Below are 22,955 nucleotides of genomic sequence, written 5' to 3' on the forward strand. Positions count from 1 at the left end.
TCAGTAGCAAATATAGAAAATTATACTCAGAGAAGAAAGGATAATATACAAATATTCAAACTAAAGATACGTTCTTAAGCCAATCACCAACTCGCTCTAGAGAACACTAGTCCATTATGAGCTATATTATTCAAATACATCCACATTTCAATCTAGCAACATATTAATTACATGAATTTCACTGTCTAGTGTCTTGAAAAAGATTCACATTTGATTTCTAGAAAAGAATTTCAATATAACGTAACCCTCAGCCTATTCACAGTATAATACTAATGTAATGTACTGTACTATAGGCTAACAAAGTCTTTTGTAGGTGTGATTTCATAAAATCTGGTCAGGGCAAAGTTTTTAATGAATCCAGAATATTTAGATAATGGGAAGAAAGTTTTAGGTGAACAAAGTCAAGATTCAAAGTTGACTGATCAGTTGCTTAAGTAATCTTAAAAAATTATTGTTATATGGTGAGAGACTGTACACAGGGTAGATTAACCACGAGGTTACCATTTTTGTGATAGATGAAACATGGCTGGAGAGGATTTTCTTCACTTGTTTTGTTAAATACATTTCACATTCAAGTTCTTTAAATGTAGTGGTGGTGGTTTTTTCCTTTCAGTCATTTCCAACCCTATGTGATTTTGTAGGCATTGCCCACAAAGTGTTCCTGGTGAAATTTTTACAGGGTAGTTCACCATTGCTTCCTCCTCCCAATTTCATCCGGGCTCGGGACCAGCATATGGCTGGGATGTATTCATGACTATAATCCATGTAATGTAGAAACTAAATTGTAGTGATTAAATGTAGTAACCCAGTGTTATTATTATCAGACATCTATGCAGACAACCCATTGTAAGGCCTCCATCACTCACTCACACACACACACACACACCTTATACCACAGATTGAATGTATTCACTGTCTCCACACACCACCACAACCACACTTCCAGGTAATGCATTCTAACCACCCACAACTCAACATGTAAAAAACATACTCCTCACTCTCTTGTTCACACCTTCCTTACAGCTTCAAGGGACAGCCTCTTATTCTCCCTATAATCTTGGTGACCAAATCTGTAGACAGTAATGCATGTGTGGTCTATCAAAGCCTTATGTAATGGAATCATAACATTCTTGCTCCTATTTGTCAGTGTTCTGTGCATCATTGCCATAATGCACTGCTCTCACAATTTCAGGTCCTTATCCACCAATACCCCTCCCCCCAATCTATGTATCTCATCTGAACTTCCCAAACTTAAAACCTTGCACTTTGCTATGTAGCACCATTCATTTGTCCATTCACAAAGTCTATTCAAAGCTACAACATCTATTCACTTGCAAGTGAATAGATGTTGTAGCTTGCAAGTCTACTTGCAAGGCTACAACATCTATTCTACTCCTCAGATTTCTTCCCAACTTTGCATCATCAGCAAACAATTGCATATCGCCATTCAAACACTTCCCAATGTCATTTACATACAAATTAAATGGCAATGGCCAAAACAGACATTTGAGGCACACCATTAGTGATTTTCCACTTATGGGATATTGCTTCCCCGTAAGCTACTTGCTGATACCAATCAGACAGCCAGTCCCCAATCCACTATCCAACCTCATCTGTTCCTTAATTACCAGCTTGTCATGTGGCAATCTATCAAAGTCTTTAGTAAGTGATTGCTAAAACATGATCTTCTTTTAGCAAACCCATGATGTCCAAAGAGAATGTTACTGTCAACCCAATTCTGAATCCTAATTCAAAGTTCTTAGTATCCCTTTACGAAGCTATGGAGGCAATCAAAAATGGCAATACCAAGCTCACACAAGACATCCATAAACTCTTAAATCAACTAAAGTGTTTAGGTAAAAGTTGCATTTTACAATGGATTCCTGCTCATGTAGGCACTGATTACAATGAAGCAGCTGATAAATTAGCAAAAGAGGCCAGAGAACTCAACCAAGAAACTCACATGATAACTCTTGCTGATGCCAACGCACTAACAAAAGCTAAACTAATTCCACTGAAATCAGTGATACAACATCAAATTCCCGAAATCAGTGCTGATAGAAAGACCTCCACCATGATAGCAAGACTACGAACAGGACATTATAGAGGACTGAAGATCAATACAGATGATACAAGAACATATAGAAACTGCAACAACTGCCCCAATACTGAACTGACACCCACTCACATCTTTACCTGTCCAGCAATTACAGCAGCCTTGCAAGAAATAGATCCTAATCCTGAACAACAGCTCTATACAAACAAAATCATCGACATAGCCAAAGCAGTACAAGGAGCACACAGAAACATCTAAGACTCTTCAAAGGACAAGACAACAACAATGAAGCAGAATAATTTTGCCGTATTCCACTCCTTTGGAATTTGGGCATGGTAAAGACATAAGTTAAAGCCTCCTGATCTTGGAATGCATTCAGACATTGCCTCTGCCACAGTTCCTAAATAGGTCCCAAGCAGAACTGATCTCCTTTCCATCCAATTCTCCGCACTCACCGTGTTAATCTGTCAATGCACGGCATCTACTTCGTCCTGCTTATCCTGTGAACCCCCCCCCCAGATATACCTGCAAGCTGTCTCATGAGCTTATTATAATCACCAGCCTTTTAGTTTCATAATCCCTTTCTCACAGAAATTCTCATATGACTGGCCGCCACCAAAGTAATCACTTAATTGACTTTCACCAACTGGAGGAAGATTTAACACTACATTTATAATAATATCCTCTGATGAGACAATCAATTCCAAAACCCTTGATCCCCACGTGCCTGCTCTTATGTATTGCCTAAGGTAGCTGTCCCTTAAAAACTCAAAAAATTGATTCCTTTGCTCCCAGATGCCTGTCTCTTCATTCTAATCTATATTACTATAATTAAAATCACCCATAACAATCATCATTTTCTTATTAGCTACACCAATTTGTGCATACATTTTCTTCTCGTTATCCTCCACATTACTAAGTCTATAGCAACATGTCCAACTAGATTTTCATTCTATTCCCCTCTTCACACACTGCCATGTTTGCTCCTTTCATCTCCACATTAGATGATGATCACTCATCTCCATCATCTAATCATCTGTTTTCATGAAAAACATCATATCCATCTCTATTCTTGTCACGCATAACGGTACTGACTTGATGGGTGAAGCATAAATGCTTTTCATATTCCCCTTCATCTGAAAAGGAAAGTTCTTTGGGTGGAAAATTATTGAGTTTTAAGCTCGCTCTGAAAGGGCAGCGAGATTAACTGTTTTCAGCCGAGCATAGAATTGACTTGGGTCTCTTGTATTTGTAGAAATCTGCTTCGTTGTAGTCTGATCAGTGGGTTAGGATGATTGATCGTCTTATTGAAGAACTTTTCAGCTAGGTCATGAAGAAGAATTGTGAAGTAGGGAATGTTGACGTCTCTGTGAATTTGGGAGTTTCTGATAAACCATGGAGTATATAAACTCATTCTCAGACATTTGTTTTGCAATCTCTGCAGCTTCTGAATATTTGCCTTCGAAGTGTGACTCCACGCAGGAGATGCATAAGTTATGATTGGGCGTATTACCATCTTGTATATGAGCAGTTTGTTTTGAGTATCTAATTTACTTTTTCTGTTGATCATAGGGTAGAGCTGCGCTATTGCTTTAGACGTCTTTGAACTTATGTGTTCTATATGGTTGGTGAATTGTAGTTTTTTATCCAGAATTACTCCAAGATATTTGACTGTATTCTGCCATGGGACTTTAACACCTAGTAAATGTATATCTTCCTTGATTTGAGGCTTTTTTCTGGTGAACAGTACGGCTGAGCTCTTCTGTGGATTGGCTTGAATTCTCCAGTCCATTAGCCATCTTTCCAGTGTGTGAATGCTGCTTTGGAGTCTCTTAATAGCCAATTTTGGGCTGAGAGATCTTGCTAATAATGCAGTGTCATCAGCATATAATGCAGTGATTGTTGAGCTTGGGTTTTGAGGGATATCAGCAATATAGATAGAAAACAGCAAGGGGGCCAAGAGTGAGCCCTGCGGTACTCCTGCCAAAACCTTGCGCCTGGTTGATACAGTTTCATTTATTTTGACTTGCATGTATCTGTCTCTGAGGTAAGAGTGAATTATTTTAACTAGCTGAATAAGTATATTGAATGCGATAAGCTTGTAAAGAAGACCTTGGTGCCACACCTTATCAAAAGCCTTTGCGGCATCTAAAAAGACTGCAGCTGTATGAAGATTCCGATTGAAGCCTTCGGAAATGTACTCGATCAATCTGTGAATCTGCTGAACGGTGGAATGGTTTTTTCTGAATCCAAATTGCTCATTTGGGATTATATGTAGTTGGTCCGTTTGTGATTGAAGTCTAGTAAGGACTACTTTTTCTGCTATCTTTTCAAGGTTAGACAAAAGACTGATAGGTCTGTAGTTTTCAGGGAGTTGAGTGTTTTTTCCACTCTTTTTAATTGGTGTGACATCTGCTATTTTCCATGTTAAAGGGAAATACTGGAGTCTGAGGATGGCATTAATTATGTTGACTAGATGTACAATGGCTTTTCTGGGGAGTAGTTTGATTATTCTGTTCGTAATTCCATCTGGGCCTGGAGCTTTATTGTTGTTCAGGTGGGTTATAATGTTTATAACTTCTGTTGGAGAAGTGGGTGTGAGAGATTCTAGATCATCTTTTTGTTCTGTTATGGCCTGCCTGACTCGGCGGTGAATCTTGTAGATGAGATTGATGTTCAAGTTTTCATATGAGGGGTTGCATTGACTTTCCAAGCTGTCGGCTAGAGCCTCTGCTTTTTCCCCATCATTGTGAGCTATTCCTTTTGAGGTTTGAATTGGGGGTAAAAGTTGCCTTTTGGTGCGGAAGGTTCTCATAAACTTCCATATGGAGTTGTCCTCAGGGTTTAAATTTGTTAGCTTAGATTCCCACTGTTGGTTTCGATGTGTCTGGATGGCTTCCCGTACTTGTCTGTTTAATTTGTTCAAGTTTGCTTTATCTTGAGGGGCTCTTGTGTTATGATACCGCTTTCTGGCTTTGTTTTTCAGTCTAATTAAATCCATAATTTCTTTGGGGATCCGTCCACTAGGGTGAGAAACTGTGGTTTGGGTAACTGCCTTTATTGCATTTTTGATTTGGATGGTAAAGTTGTTTACAGCCATTTCTATCTCCTCTTTAGTGTGAATAGTAGGAACTGGACCAATGTGATCAGGTAAGATTCTGGTGAGTTTGTCCCAAGATATGAAAGAGTGGGGAGGGGAGAATTGTTCTTGTGTGCCAAGTTTAAGCAGAATAGGGTTGTGATCTGATGAAAGTTCATTTATTGCTTCCAGCTGGTATTGATATCTGATGTTTTTGAGGACAACTATGTCAAGTACATCTGAACTTCCAGTTGGGCTATGATGAGTGGGCTCTGTAAGTCCGGTTACAACAATAGAATTTTGTGTTGCGTAATGGTTTAGAATTCGACCTTTGTCATTAATTATGGAGCTATGCCAGGCTGTATGTTTGGCATTAAAGTCACCAGCCATGATGATGGAATCGGAGAAGCCGAGAATGGGGCCAAATCGGATACCAGCAATGGAATGCTGGGTGGATTATATACAGCGTAGATTTTGATATTTCCAGCGTTGTTGGTATTAACTTCTATGCCAGTTATCTCTAGGTTCTTGGTTTGGGGATTGGTCAGAACATTGTGGCTTAGATAGTTTTTAATGTATATAGCAGTTCCTCCTCCACTTCCAGTTAGTCTATCTGTTTTATACATGGTATAGTTCCGTAATTTGGGATTGTTAGCTGGTCTGAGATGTGTTTCGTTTACCAGTATTATGTCAGGATTATGCCTGTGAGAGAGCTCTTGTAGTTCTAGGATTTTATTGCTGAGTCTGTTGGCATTCCATGCCGTGATCATGAGAGAGTTGGGATGGAATTTTCTTCTATTCATTGCTGAGGGCTGTCAGAATTGAATGGGTACCTTGTAGGAATCTTTTCGTGGAGGAAGGCGAAGGATTCGTCAAACTGAATTCTTGTAACATGGTAGCTAGTGAGGCAGTTAGTACTGAAGTAAGATTTGAGCCTACATGGTCATGAGTTGGAGTAGTCTTTGTTCGTGCTGCCTCTGCATAAGTTTTAGGCATTTGTTTCCTTTCTTGAGTTGTTGGGTTACTGATAGTTTGAGCTGAGGTATAACTAGCACGGCTGGCTTGAGCATCACTGAATTGTGTTGGAGGGGTAGTTTTTTGTAACCCTCGGTTATTTGGATGTGTAATGCATCCCTTGTAGTTTGCAGGGTGAGGTCCTCCACAATTTGCGCATTTAGCTGGAGCGGATCTTGGTTTTGTGCACATGACTGTCTGGTGGCCCTCGCCACATTTTAAACATCTGTAATTTGCTTTGCAGAGTTTTTGGGCATGGCCAAATCTTTGACACCTATGGCACTGTCCAGCCATCGACTTCCTCCTCAGTGGCTCAGTTGAAATTCTGAGGCCACATATCGTTGTTAATTCATATATCTCTTTCTGTGTCTTATCAATTTCTACGAGTATTAGTGGCATTGGTCTTTTATCTGCCCTGAGCATCCTGCTCACTTTCACTGGTGTTAGGTTCCGACTCATGAGATCAGTGGTGACTTCTTCACAGGTGACCCCCTCGGTCACTCTGCGAAGCACAACCTTGAGATTTTTCTCGCTGGGTAAAGCAAAAGTATGATATGGGAGACTTTTGTTATCCATTAGTCTTGTTAGCTGTCTGTAGTCAGTGACTGAGGCTGGTTGGATTTTGACACCTTCATCTTGATTTTTGGCCCAAGAATATGCAATTTTGTGTTCTCTAAGGGCTGTGGTGACAGTGGTCCATTTGTCCTTGTCCCTAAGTATTACTGGTGGTACCTTTTCGGTGTTCTTTGGGACTTCTAATGTACTTGAGTCTTCATCCATCTGGTCTTCTGTGATTCTTCTTCTTTTGTAAGCGTGCTCCCCCTTGAGAGATGTTTTGACAGGGGGGTTTTGGTGACAGAGCAGCAATGAGATCCTCTTGAGAGATCTCATTCTCCTCCTCCTCTCCATCATTAGAGTGAATGTACTCTTTTATGAATCCTGGCCAGTCAGTTTCTAATTTGCTTATTATAAGTTTGAGCACTTCTAGAGACTGCTCCTTGTTAAGGAACTGGATATGATCTTTGATGTTGTCCATCTCAAAGTGGCTATTTCCTGCCAGCAGAGATGGGTTAAAAGCAGTATAATAATCCCGCAGGGCCGGGGGCCTGCCAGCAAAGTGTCCTGTAGACCTAAATGGACTACTAGCAATATATGATCCCACAGGGCTTGAAGCCTGCCAGCAAATGTCCTGTAGACTGAGTTAGTCTACTAGCAACCTAGCGAATCGCGCTAGTAATTTCAAATGACTTACCTGAGCTGGATCTCAAGGATTTCCGTATAGCGTATAAACACAAAATATAACACACTAAAGGACTATCGCGAGACCACAATCACTAATTAACAACACAATCATCACCTACTTGATTACCTTCGCTTTCCGCTTATATCAAAAATCTGAATCAACACTCCGAATTATTCATAACAACTATTTAAATCACTGATCACATATATAAACACTTGGCAACCGCCATTATGCACCAGCGCCCTCTCTATTCTTGTCAGAATGTCATCCTCATCTAAATATCTCACTTATTCCAGCAATTTTTGGGTGAATATACTTCATTAATGCTACAATTTCATTTCCTTTATTTCGAATAAATACTTCTGGCATTTGTAAGTAAATATATATACTAGCTTATTTCTGGTTCTACAACAAGCCTCACCAACACCACTTATCAGATACAACTTCTCCATACCTTTACCCCTCGCTGGCAAATTTTCTCTATCCCCACTGATCTTACACCGCTCCTCAGTCCTGTTCGTTTCCTCCGCATACCTGGTCATCCCAATCCATTCTTGTATATACACATACACACTCCTGTATCCATCATCCACTCTTCTCACACTGTGTCGCCCTGCCTCCCTCCACTTACCTGTTTGTCTTATGTTCCTTCTCTCTCATTCACTTCACTTATGCCACTCATTTCTTCATTCACCAGCTCTCCTATCATACTTTCCTGCTCTTCCATATCATTTCTTGCTGCTTCCTCAGGTCTTCCATTCACTTCAGTGATTACTCTCTCGCAGCAGCAGCAGCAGTTTCTCCAGCTGACTCACACCAAATCCATTTAAATGGATTTGGTGTGAGTTCTTTAAATTCACCCCACACATTCCCAAAATAATTCCTTTCTCTTCACACAACTCCACTAGTATTCTATCTTCACTTTCCATCTCGACTGATCACTATTATAACTGGGCAACAGTATCTTTCCTACCACACTGTTATCTTTTACTCTCCTTAGCGACCTCCTAATCTCCTTACCAACCTCCATCCTTACATTCGCCTATTCAGATAATCTGTGCCTACTATCCACTCTTTTGCACACTTCCTCCTCATATCTAGTGCTTCAGTCACTGCTCAATCTACCTGCTGGAAAGTAAATCTTTATGCACCTTCTCATTAACCACACAGCTAATAACTAAATCCCCATACATAGTTACTCTTGAATCATTGGGCACCTCTTTCAATATTTAAAAGATGATCTTGATGAAGAACTCAGACGTGTTTATAAGCAACATATTTTTGATTTCTAGTCCAATGGTAATCTGACTTTTCTTACATACATTTTGTTATTTGTTAATATGATCAGACTTTCATATTAGCACATCTAAGGAGAGTATTTTGATGTTTTTCAATTCTAACCTAAACTTATGGATTGTGCAAAGAATTCAGGTGGTTAACATAAGGACTTAATAACCTATAGCATGTAGAAAGTTTTTCCACTTGGTTATACTATAAAATTAAAGATGTGAAAAAATTATATTCTTTGTTGAATCCTTTATCAAACATTAAGTAGTTACAAAATGTTAAATAATGGAATATGAAAGAAGCCATGCCTTGTCACATAATTATCAACTGTCATGGAAATAAAAAATAACTGTTGGAATAACTAGATCTGGAGTGTCAACAAAATCAGAAATTTCAAATCACACTAAAGTCATCGATGTCTTATATTTATGAGTAGGCGTAAGCAGATGACAATAACTACAAGATATATTCAGCTCAGAGTAATCAGAGAAGAGAAAAGCAGCTAGAATATTCAAGACAAAATAAGAAGATAATCTATTAGCAGTTTCAAACAAGGAAACATCAAAATGGGAAATTGGACAATGACTTATTTGTGTGTATGATCAAACAGAAGGTTTTATTATAGCAGAAGTGAAGGAATTTGTCAAGTCATCAGAGGAGACTGCCATGGAGAAAAAAGCCAGTTTTTGTTGGAGATCTCTACTATGCCGTGCCTCAAGGAGATCACAGCACGAATTCCACAAGGCTGGGTAACTAGTAGCAATGCCCACCACCAATATCCTAACACACAACTATATGCTGAGTTAGCTTTGCATTAGGAACCCCCATCTAATAATGAATTGGTTCACCACTGTGCAATTACAGCTAGCAGACACCTAGAAACAGATTCCACAAGTTGTCAAACATTCTCCGTGCATAACTCGACCTATGTCTGTGGAAGCAACTGTCAGTTCATGCCCATTCTGTGGAGGAGGATCAGCAGTTCTCACACCCATTCTAGCATATCCCACACATGTTCAATTGGGTTAGTCAGGAGAGTATGGAGGCCAAGGTAATGTGACAGAATTCACTGTCGTGTTCCTCCAACCACTCAGCAGTTGTACGAGCCCAATGACAAGGTGTGTTTTCTTGTTGAAAGATGGCAGTGTGGTCAAGGGTAGACCTCCTGCAGATATGGTTGGAGTCAAACTGGAGAGGGTTGGCTAACAAGGCCCTGTAGCATTCACCATTCTGTGTTTGTGGGATGATAACTAATAGACCTAAGGTGTGCCACAGAAAAGCTTCCCAGACCATACATAACACACCACCTGCACCGGCCTGTGGAACCAGAGATAGGGCTTCATGCTATTTACACCAAATGCAAACCCAGCCATCAGCATGGTGCAGCAGGAAACAGGACATCACTCTAGACAACCTTCCATCTATGGAAGATCCATTGCTAGCATTCCTTGGCCATGCGAGGCATTGTTCGTGATGCCTCGCTGTCATCATAGACACCTTTGTTGCTCTCTGGCTGTGGAACCCAAGCCGAAGCAAGGTACGATGCATGGTGCATGTGGAAATGGGTTGAACTAGTGGATGAGCTGTGTGACTGTTGCACATAGTTTCTGAGATACCAGCTGTGATACCTGACTGGTAGCTCACCTCTAGGATCCACACATGGTTGACCAATGTAAGCCCTTCTGCTGGATGTCTGTTCATAGTTAATCCAGTCCTAGTGAACCCTTGATACAATAGTATAGGAGCAATCAACAAATGTGGCTGTCTCCGAAATACTGGCAACTGCCCTCTGGGCCCAAACTATCTGTCCACTGTCAACTGGCTTACATCATCACATTTCCCTATTTACTAGCAAACACTGACTGATTACATACAGAGGAGATAGGCATGCCCATTTATAGTAGCTGCACATGATGTTGATATACAATGATTAATGTTTAAATTAGCATTTATCCTTAGTTAATTTATTATTATGTATTTCTTATGGCAGAACTGCCATCACTTCACCACAAAAGGTTAATAACTTTCACAGGATGCATCATTATTGATATTGCCAGTGAAAGTTATTAATAAGAATAATGACAGCTAGTTGTGTTATATCCTTTCTCAAAAAATACATAACATGTACCTGCTAGGTGTTAGATAAAGATGTTCATTTGATTAGTAGCATTATTAAGAATATTACTAAATATATTATTTTTCATTATAGTATACTGTTTGTCACATATCTAATTCTGAAATAGAAGTATACAACATTGGTGTATTAAATATTACTCAGTCTTGCTGAAATAACTAAAAATATCAGAGTTGATTAAAATATGTCTTTTAATCAACTCTGAGATAATATACTGAAATATATGTGCAAATTTCCAAGACCAACCACATGCACATTCATTAATATTTTGTTATTAATTCAAAATATCAAAATGAGAAATAAACCTTACCCTGTGTTGTTTCCCAACTCAAACCTCCTACAAACAATTTCCTACAAAGAAAAGGAATAAAGATGTATAGAAGTAAAATTTCCAATTTCATAAAAAATAATAAATAACCCTGAAAATCCAACTTCAACCCTTAAATGTAAAAAATCACTTCAGTCATTAATGACCAAATTTTAAATGTCCACCAAGGTAAATATTTTATTATACATACCATTTTTATAAACTGGGCTATACACATAGCAACTGTAATATTAAGTAAAGTCCCAGAAATACAAAACTCAGATATAAGCTTCTAAATACACAATAATTAATAATGGTCTAACAAAGCTTACTTTCTAGTTAGTGACTACAGCTTTTGCTTCAAGCAGTGAGCTGTACATTTCAATTCCCATGCCTGCAAAAATGATCTACAGTTTTGACTTTACTTGTAAGATTATTTTCACTGTTCAGGTGAACCATCCTAATGAAAAAAAACCACATCTCCAGAAAGGAATACTTGGTTAACTCTTAAATGCTATCAAGTCATTATTGACCTGTATGATTTTATTCATGTTGTTAACATGGACAACTGATATTGAAGAATGACCATGTGACTTCTCCATTTATTATTATTACATGACGGGGTGCTTAAGGGTCAAAGCTGTATGAAGAATGACCATGTGACTTCTCCATTTATTATTATATGATGGGGTGCTTAAGTATCAAAGCTGTATAACTGAGAGGAGACCTCCACATAGCCTTTAAAGGAATGCAGAGAACCAACCAGGGCTTCTGACCTAATGTCCAATCCTCACCTTCTCATGGTGCACCCTGTAGGGTATCTACCTGGATACTGAATGAATGAGGATGGGCTAGCAATTTGGGATTTAGCCAACCAAATTGTATTCTTATTGGTTAAACCAAAATACAAAATGATGGTTAAACATGACAAAATTTCATGCCAGCTGGTGTGTCGCCCGATTAAACAAGGACCTCCGTTGTTTTTTGCAGGGAACTCGGGCGAACAGCGAAAACTCAGCTACTGGAACTAATCTGAAACACAACCCAACTCAACATAAGATTTAAAGATCGGTACTATCAACATAAGGAGCCTGAATGGCAAAGAAATGGAGCTAGCTGAGGAATTAGATAAGTACCAGATCGACATAATAGGGCTGATTGAAACAAAAAAGACAAAAACTGGTGAGATCTTTCTGAGCAATAAATACAAAATGTTATATTCATGCAATGACAATCAAGGAAAAGAAGGAGTAGCCATAGTATTCAACACTAAATATGAGGCTAATCTTCATGAATGGCAGGCAGTCTCAAGTAGAGCGATGTGGGCTAATATTAGAATGGGGAACTGGAAAATGAGACTTATTTGTGCCTATGGTCCCACAAAAGGTTCTACTAAGGTAGAAGTGGAGGAATTTTTCGAGGCTTTAGAGAAAGCAACAGACACAACGAAAAAGGAAAAGTTGGTCCTTGTTGGGGATCTAAATAGCAGAGTAGGAAATGGTTGTCAGACATACAAAAATATTTTGGGAAAATTTGGAGAAAAGAGCAAAGCTAATAATAATGGCAAATACCTGTTGGATTTCTGCTCAGGACATGGACTGGTTATTAATAACACCATGTTCCAACATAAAAATGTGCACAAATTCACATGGAGAGAAGAGGTAAGGAATAAGAAAAGGGGCACATTCCAATACTACACCATTTAAGTATTTTTTTAAATATTTTCCATGCAATGTCAATATTCTTCCCATCTAGGAAATGATATCATGGGACAGAACCTAGTATATTCCTCAGTTTATCATAATTTCCTGCTTTGTAGTTCAGCATGTAAAATTTTTTGGAATGAAACATCCATAAACTTGGGCACTTCCTAAGCCAGTACAGCATAATTACTGTCACCAACTAGAGGCAGATCAGTATGTCTTTAATTAAAACCACATTATAGTCAGATATAACACTTTCTTACCTTAGTCCCATCTGTCACATGCTACTTGAGGAAGTTGTCTTTCAACAGCTCAAAAATTTGGTTTCATTCTTCTTGAGAGATGTAACTGCTACTCAATCAATATTTGGATAATTAAATTCACCCACAATGCTTAGATGTTAATCTTTCATATGGTTTATTTGGTCATTTCATTGTCACTGGCAACTGATCCACTAGTTCTATAACACCATTATATATTGCATCTTGGTAGACTCCACCTCACACCAGACTGCTTCAAATGCATTGCCACATAGAAAATTGTTACTGATTGTTATATTAGTAACAATTATAACAATTGTTATATTAGTAACAGCTGACTACTATAACTGGAGTCAAATCATCCAATATCATTACAAGCATCCCTCCTTGTCTACTATCCTGTGTATCCTTAACTGTCCTTTAAACTTGATACCAATCAGTATATTGATGAAATAAATTTACAATAAAGATTTGTTACTATGCATTAATTTCTCACAGAGCAATTTCTTGTTTCATAGTTCTGATGGAATGATACAATCATTATGAAGAATGCGACTCAAATATCTTTTGAAATCAAATATTCGGTTCTGCAATCAAAAAATAATATATATTATCTTTTACACACACACAAACAAAATATCTACTAATAATTATCCAGGTACCCCTGTTATTTGAAGTTATGGAACATTCCAGGTTTGTTAATCGAATAAAAACCGGTGTACAGATAGTAGGAAGCAGTATTTCATCATAGCAGTTGAATACAGGTAGTATGGCAACACAATGTGAACTCAGTGAGTTCGAGAAAGGTGTTACCATCGGCTGTCACATTGGTGGCATGTCCATACGTGCCATTGCCACTAAAAATGGAGAATCCAAAATCAGTGGTTCACAATGTGATCAACAAATGGAAACGTTATGGCATCACTAGTGCAGGAAAACACCCAGGGCAGCCACCGAAAATGAGAACAGAAAGGTGTTAAAACAGGTGGCAAGCAAAAACTGTCTACAACTGGCACAAACCATCAGTGGTTAGCTGCAGATGGTTTAGAGCACCAGTAACACCATGGTGAGCACTAACACTGTACAAAAAAGAACTCCATTTACTAGGTTTCCACAGAAGAGCAGCAGCATTCAAGTCAATCGTCACAACAATGAACAAGGAGGCTCATCTGGCCTGGTGCAAAGAGTATGTGAACTAGACAAATGACCAGTGGAAAACAGTACTTTGGAGCAATGAATCAAGGTTCACCTGTTTCCAGTCTGATGAAACTCAAGAAAACACTGATTCAGCTATGATTCAATTAGCAATGACAGAGCAATTACGCATAATTCAGAGGGCCTGGTCAGAAGGTCGAATTCCTGAAGATTGAAGCAGAGCTCGCACAGTACCCATCTATAAAAAAGGGATTAAAACTGAATGTGAGAATTAAAGGAATTTCTCTATTAAGTGTCCCAGGTAAGAATTATACAAGCATACTTGAAAAAAGGTTGACAGATTGTGGAAGAGTAAGTTTCTCTTCCACGTAGAGAAACTTGGAGAAGAATAAGCTGGGTTCAGACTAAATAGAGGTTGTCAAGATCAGATTGTCACTTTAAGACAAATAGATGAGAAATCATGGGAATATGTAAGGATCTGTACTTAAGTTTTGTAGATCTGGAAAAGGCATATGACAAAGGGCCCAGAGAAAAACTTTTCAAAACACTACAATTATATGGGATGAATGGAACATTATATAGAGCAATACATAGTCATTTAAATAGTCAGTCAGCAGTTAAAATTAGAGGAAATACAGGAAGATTGTTTGATGTAAATTCAGGGGTAAGACAAGGATGCACATTATGAAAGAAAGTAGTTACTACGATAAAGAGCCGAGAGACTATTTTTCCAGCGGCATAAATTAAGTTAAGGGGATAATAAATCCCTCATTATTTTAAAGCCGGATACGAAACTCAGAGATCGAAATCTAAGAGTTTCATGCCAAAGAACTATTGGTGAGTCCAAGCGTAAATCAACACCTGGGTGGTACAACACTAGGGCAACTCGGAGCAAGCTCCATCACTATCCTTAATATTTTCTCATAATGTAAAAAGCAGTTCCTAGGAGATGTATTACTGTTTCACATTATGAGGAGAGGTCACTACCCATACCGGTTTTGACCTTTATTGAGGTCTCATCAGTGAGTAGGTAGACCTGGATAATACCAAGGTTTAAGTGAACCGAACTTACATATACCCCTACTAACAAATTGCCAGACTGGTGTACCCATATATTATTATTACTACGATAAAGAGCCAAGAGGCTATTTTTCCGGTGGCGTATCTCCAAGTTTCGTATCTGGCTTTAAAATAATGAGAGATTTATTATCCCCTTAACTTAAAGAAAGTAGTATTTAGGCCTGATGCAATTGGAGATATCAAACTGTTTGCTTTATGCAGATAATGTTGTACTCCTAAACATATCTAGTGCAAGACTCCAGGATTCTCTAACTAAATTGAACAGTTGTAACAAATATAGCCTGATAATCATCAATAAAAATACCAAAACTATGAAAATAGGCAAGGACATAGAAAACCTCAGCTGCATTCTGAATGGAGATCTGGAAATAGGCAACAGAGGAATAGGGTTAAATCTAGAAATAGGCAACAGAATAAGCAAAGATAGTAGGATGGGTAGCCAGTTGAATAAACTTATATGGAATAAGAGAGAAATTAGCCAAAATACAAACTAGCAGTATACAAGACACTATTTGAATCAGTTTTAAGTTATGGATATGAGAGTTGTGTGTTAGAAATAAGGCACTTGATCAAAGACTAGAGAACACAGATATGAATGTTCGGAGGGGGGGGGGATGGCATGAATGGCAGAATCATTAAAAATGAAGATATTAGAAAGGAAGTTGACATTATTAGCATTCAAGAATGTGTCAGCAGAGCTAATCTAAGGTGGTATGGCAACTTAAATTGAACAAGTGAGGAAACGCATAGATAGGCTTATGTGTTCTGTGTTTGTCACACATGTTGAATTGGATTTAAACGGTATTGATGTGAACACAGATTGATAAGAAAATAACTATTTATTAAAAGCTAATATTTCACTGGTATTATATCCAGCATCTTCACAACACACAAATAAAGTTTGTTATAAATGTGAGACAACCACAGTCTGGTGTGACAGTGGGGCTAGTATAAGTAATTGCAGTGTGCAACACAAGACTCAAGTCCTAATAAGGTGCCATCTAAGTTTAAAAAAAAAACTTGCCACTTGCACAAACAATTCTCCCTCTTTTGTTAAAAATTCTACCCATCTAAAAAATATTTTAGAAAGCCACACCTTAAATAGTTCAGACCTAATGGTGAATTTTGATATCACCTCATTATTCACTAATGTACCATTGCCTGAAACACTTAACTTACTAAATTCACAATTTCCCCCTGATATATTTCAGCTATTTAAATTCACAGTACAGGCAGGTTACTTTATATGGAAAGGGAAAATATACAAACAATTAGATGGGACAGCTATGGGATCCCCCCCTTAGCCAACTTCTACATAGAACATCTGGAAAAGCTAGCTATCAACACAGCCACTCTCACACCTAGTCTCTGGCTATGCTATGTTGATGATGTGTTTGCTATTTGGTCACATGGCCCAGACACAGTGAATAGATTTTAGTGCATCTAAATAGCCAGCACCCTAAAATCCACTTTACAATGAAACTAGAAGCCAATGACAGCCTGCCCTTCCTGGACACACTGATCACACGTCTTCCAGAAGGTTCTTTATCATTTTTGGTTTATAGAAATCCCATATATACTGGAGATATTTACATAAACAATCACACCATCACCCTTCTCAACAATATGGTATCTTAAAAACACTAACCCACAGAGCTAGAGCAATCTGTTCCAATGACATTGCTTTCACTGCTGAACTTTTTCACCTGCGTCACACCTTCCTAACCAATGGCTATAATCCCCATAAGATAGATAAAATACTAAATGCTACCCAGAAATCCCCCCCCCCACTATCTACCACAGAAGACTACAACAAAACTATCACCATCCCATACATTAAAGGCACATCCGAAAAGACATCTAGGGTGCTTAATAAACACCAACTGCGCACCGTATTTAAACCTTATGTGAAATTGGCAACTCTCATCTGTTCACCTAAGGACAGATTCACTCCTTTATCATATCCAGGAGTCTATGAAGTGCCTTGTTCATGTCATCAAGCTTACTACGGACAGACAGGAAGAACTGTGCACATCTGCCTCAGTGAACACAAAAAATATATCTGGCACTTTCGCTATGGCAAGTCGGGTCTGGCAGACTATGCTTCGGATACCCTGGCACACAGGATCAATTGGAAAAAAGACAAAAGTACTGCACAGAAGCTTCTGCAAGTCAGAGAGATTGTTTCTAGAATCAACAGAAGCCATAAAACATACTCCAAACCTTAACAAGTATGGCTGTATAAATCTACCAAAGATTTGGGAGACAGTCATCCTAAGACCAAATTAATATTTATTTATTTTTATTTTTTTTTTAAACTTTGGACTAGTGTTTTTTTTTTTTTTTTTTTTTTTTTTTTTTTTTTTTTTTTTTTAAACTTAGATGGTGCCTTATTAGGACTTTAGTCTTGTGTTGCATGCTGCAATTACTTATACTAGCCCCACTGTCGCACCGGATTATGGTTGTCTCGCATTTGTAACAAACTTTATGTGCTCTGAAGATGCTGGATTAATACCAGTGAAATATTAGCTTTTAAGTTAATAAATGGTTATTTTCTTATCAATCTGTGTTCACATCAATACTGCTTAAATCCAATTCAACAAGTGAGGATTAGCAAACAGATGTTTGATGCCAAGATAGCAGTAAGGAGACCCATAGGAAGACCAAGGTCTAGGTGAATCAATTTAGTCAGAGGTGCCTTAGAAGCACGAAATGTTAAATATGACAATACCTGAGTTCTCACAAGTAATGGAGGAAAATTGTTGATAGGAGATTAATAATAATATAAACTTAATCATGTAGAGCTGTCTCAGCAACCAGAACACTCCCTTGGAGATACATACAAGGAAACTGATGATGATATATGTAATCTTTTGAATTCAAATATTTCATTTCCAAAACAAAAAATAAACAAGTCAATTCTCCAAGCAATATCATATATACAGTCCCACTCTTAGAATTAAACATTTTATATTCAAAATTTAACTGTGAATTAGAGTTATGTCTATAGCAAATATGTTCCATTACGATGTCAATAATATAAACAAAATGTAACTGATTACATACGATTAAAATACTCTTTAAAAATATGGGACACTATTTTAGTCTGATTTCTGGCTAGACATAAGTATTCATATGCTGGATAGTGAACAAAAAAATAGTTTATGAAACAGCTACTTACAATTGTTTACTGCATGCTGAAAAATTGTTAATAGAGTGGCTAGTTTGTTGCAGACATCAAATGGGATGCAAATGGAAGTAAACCACACAACAGATTATTGTATCATTATATTACAAAAATAAATCATATTCTCACACTGTAGATATACAATTTGAGAATTTGTCACTTGATCTGCACAGTCATGGTACTGTGCAGATCAAGTGACAAAGATATAAAAAATTCTTCATAAACAGTGAAAGAGTTGGTTGTCCTCAGAAACTTACTACTAGAGAAAAAAGAACATTACTTAGAATGATCAAGAAAGACCCAAAAATTCCATGTGTAAATTATCAGCATGTGTAAATGAACACTTCCAAAAACAAATTTCCCCAAAAACTATCTGCAGGCATTTCAACTAAGCAAGGTACATAAAATAACTAGAAGAAAGCCATACAACAGTAAGAAGAACAAGAGAAGCAAATTAATATTTGCTCAGGAGTATGTAAATAAAGTAAGACTTTTGCAATAAGGTGTTATTGACTGACAAAAGTTACTTTAACATTTTCCATGGTAGAATTTTGGTATGGAGGAGGCCCAACACTGAGCTTGAGCCTCACAATCTCCAAGCTACAGTTAAACATGGAGGTGGTGGAGTTATGGTCTGGGGGGCTGTATGGAAGCCTAGCATAGGGAATCTGGCAAATCATTGAGGGAATGAAGGATAGGTTTGCTTATTTAGACATCCAAACGAGAAATTTGCAGCCGAGTGTTGGTGATTTGGGATAATTACTACTTCCAGCAAGACAATAAACCAAACCATATGGCAGAGATTTTCTGTCTCTGGTTGCTCTATCACACTCCTCACACACTGAAAACTCCAGCCGAGTCTCCAGATTTAAACTCAATTGGGCATCTTTGGAGTGAACTTGAAATTAAAATAAGAACATGTTAAATAACTGGGAAGAATAGAATGAAAGGGCAAAGCTTGAATAAACCTAAAATTTCAAAATTTTGAATATCATGCAATTTCTTGCCTTTTAGTTAAAACATAACATTTCGTTGGCTGCGCTGTTATAAAGTAAGAGACTGCCTGATACGCAAATTTTGAAATTTAATGTGTATGCAATTCCGTTCAATTAACAGTGCAGTGTATGAATATTTATATCCATGACTGTGTGACATTTTACCAAGAAATGGTTTCTTAAAAATTATATATACATAAGGCATCAAGTATATTTGCCTTTCATAACAGAAAGATTACCACAAAAACAGAATACGTATATAACTTCGCTTTTCAGAAATGTTTCAGAGCATTTACTTACCCTGCTTCATCTTGATCATTCTGATTTTGAAATGGCTTTACATCTCCTTGATTCTGAGTTTGACTCTGTGTCATCTTTTTTCTACTTAAATTATCTCTCCAAACTTTATAATACAGTAATTTTTAGCACATGAAACCAACGTCAAACCACGCAACACATACAAGTATACAAATGCAAACAGACAAAAGCTACGGGGTTTCAGGGATGAAGGGAGGGAAATGAGGTGGCGCCACCATCGTATGTCTTTGTTATTATTATTACCATTATTATACAAACACCTCAGAAGTCAAGAGACTCATCGATTATTTTCTAATACGTATGCCTACGTTTTCAACGAGGGTTGATTTTTTTTTTTTTTTTTCAATCTGGAGAATCTACGAAAGGTTGGAAACCTGTCATATACTCTTAGCGGTTGGTTAGTGTTTAATATTGCAAATTATAATATCTTACATTCATCTATGAAATATACAATCAAAATGCTGTGGTATCCTATTTTCATTTTGAAATAACGGAATATGCAGTTAACTACATATTTAAAATATATCTTTCGAAAATAATAAATGCAGCTTAAATAATATTTCAGTTTTCGGTTCCCAACACTGTGTTAATATTTTAAGTTAATAAAATCCGCATTTTTAACCACAAAGCGGACAATACAACTGGAGAAACATAATATACTTGCTTACTGCCTTAACGGCTTTCATTCTGACTCAGAACAAAGAGCATGTTATTATATTAAATAAATCCGATATACCCACATATTATAAAAAGTCTTTTTTTATTGCACTAGTTTCCGATACACTATGTGATACTTTGGTAATATAATGTTCGTAACAACTGAATACATATAAAAGCATAATAAATCTCAAATCCGAAACCAATGTATCAAATTAAATCGATGTTCAGTATGATCATCGTCTGACAAATCGCACGCGTGATCTGTGCGACTTAATATTCATTGATAGAGTAGTTAAAAGTTAAGATGAAATGATATATAGAGGTAAGCGTTCTATGCTTTATATAATGGTTGGGACTTCCGAATGATATATTTAGAGGTAAACTATCTTCCATTTTTCTATTTTTATGATTACACATTGCTTAGCTGGTAGACTCTTGCGTGAGTCTGAGGGATTTTTCAATGACCACCCTCCTAGATCATCAGGAATAAGACATCAGAATCTTCCCTCATTGTACACAAGGATGGAGAATGTAAAAGATATCAAGGACGCCATTCAACATCTAAACAAAGATATGTCACTTGACATTCTCAAATTCATCCTAAATAAATTTGAAACGGATTATCCTGGTTGCTTGAATCTCTGCACTCAAGTAAATGACACTGAAGATGATGATTTGAACATCGAAGAGGACATTAGACATGTTCCACCTACAAAGACTCCCCGGCAGTTCGATTGTTCACAGGAGGAACAATCTAATAAAAGACGGTGAACATCGGAAGGTAGAATGGAAGATGATGTAACAACTCACCAAAATTAGGTCACCCAAGATAGAAAAGAAAAGGTCCCTCCAGTTATCTTTCGAGATAAAGATAAATGGACCTCAGTCTCAAGATCCCTAGGAGAACAAAATATCAATTTCTCCTGGGCAAGAAATACTGAAGAGGGTGTAAAGATTCACCCTACCACTGTCACAGATTATCACATGATGACGAAAATGCTAGACAACTCTAAAGTGCCCTTCCACACCTTTGGGCTAGCAAGTGAGAACTTAAAAGTAGATCTAAGAGGAGTGGCTGAGGGCATTACAGCTAATGAGATCACAGCTGACCTCATCAATCAAGGATTGACCCCAATCAAATTCAGTAGAATATTGAGGTCAGATAAAACACCAATGCCACTGGTGTTGGTCGAAACATCTCCAACACAGAAAAAAGAATCTGTGAAGTTACCAACATTTGTAAGCTTAAAGTTACAACCTCTAAAGAAGAAGGCATCGGCAGGGCAGTGCCACAGATTCCAGAGGTTCGGTTATGCCCAAAAACTGTACAGAGCTGCCTATAGATGCCTAAAATGCGGTGAGGGTAACCAAACTAACCCCTGCACCAAGCTCAGATTCACACCTGCTGTGCCAATTGTAGAGGAGCACATCCCTCTAATAACAAGAGATGCCTTTTGCATCCGAAAAACCGTGGATCAACAAGAACGAACCACGCTCCTCCAAGCAATGACACAAACAACGAAACAGGTCGCCCTTCAGACCAAAATACCTCACATTCGGCAAAACAGGAAGGCACTCGACCTTCATTCATGTTCGATTCATATGCGAAAGCGGTAAGAACCCGCACTTCTTCATCGTAAGAACGAACAAGCTCTAATCTCACATCAGCTTTAACCTCATCACTTGCAAAAATGCTGCATGAATTCAGCAAAGCAAACACCTCACCATCATCCAGAAAGAGATTCTATCTAGAAACCCAATCCATATTAACAGCTCTCTATAATGTTTAAAAATTTTAAACCAAATTCTCTCATGATAACAGCATGGAATGCCAATGGCTTAACAAACAAAATTCTCGAGCTGCAAGAATTCGTAAATAGACACAATCCAGACAATCTTGATTAGTGAATTCCACCTCAGACCATCAAACAACCCAAAACTAAGAGGTTATATTTTATATAGGACAGACAGACTTAACTCTAGTGGTGGGGGCACAGCTATTTTTATTAAAAGTTATTTGAGCCACAACTCACTGACCAACCCCCAAACTCTAAACCTTGAGGTGACAGGTGTGGAGGTGCACACTATTGATGCAGGCAAACTCAAAATCTATACAGTGTAAAATCCTCCCAGCATTCCATTATTGACAGCAGACTTAGACTCGATCCTCTGCTCCACGGATTCCATAATTATAGCAGGAGACCTAAACTCCAAACATACGGCCTGGTTCAGTTCGTCAATCAACTCCAAAGGCCATACCTTATTTAAATACACGTTACTCAACTCATCAATAGTAGCTGGACCCACTGAGCCCACCCACTACAGCCCATCAGGAAGTTCTGATGTATTAGACATTTATCCTCAGAAACATCAAATATCAATGCCAGCTGGAGACATTAGAAGAGCTTAACTCAGATCATAATCCCATCCTGCTGAGGTTAAGACTTCAAGATCAGCTCTCTCCCAATCATTCTATC

The 22,955-nt window shown here is 37.9% G+C and overlaps 1 protein-coding gene across 1 annotated transcript in view; it reads right to left on the reverse strand.

Annotated features, from left to right (window-relative positions):
- LOC150108597 (uncharacterized) overlaps positions 1 to 19,986 on the reverse strand; it is a 186,253-nt gene extending 166,267 nt beyond the window's left edge. Inside the window, exons 1-2 of the mRNA XM_090416046.1 lie at positions 19,801 to 19,986; positions 11,124 to 11,164 (exon numbers count right to left, since the gene is read on the reverse strand). Coding sequence (XP_090272172.1) covers positions 11,124 to 11,164; positions 19,801 to 19,874 — 115 coding nt within the window. The 5' untranslated portion in view covers positions 19,875 to 19,986. The remainder of the gene's footprint in view (positions 1 to 11,123; positions 11,165 to 19,800) is intronic.
- Positions 19,987 to 22,955: the final 2,969 nt, after the last annotated feature.

Source organism: Typopeltis vanoorti, chromosome 3, assembly GCF_054136105.1.
Source record: "Typopeltis vanoorti isolate ZY-2024b chromosome 3, IOZ_Tvanoo_1.0, whole genome shotgun sequence".
Lineage (NCBI taxonomy): Eukaryota > Metazoa > Arthropoda > Arachnida > Uropygi > Thelyphonidae > Typopeltis > Typopeltis vanoorti.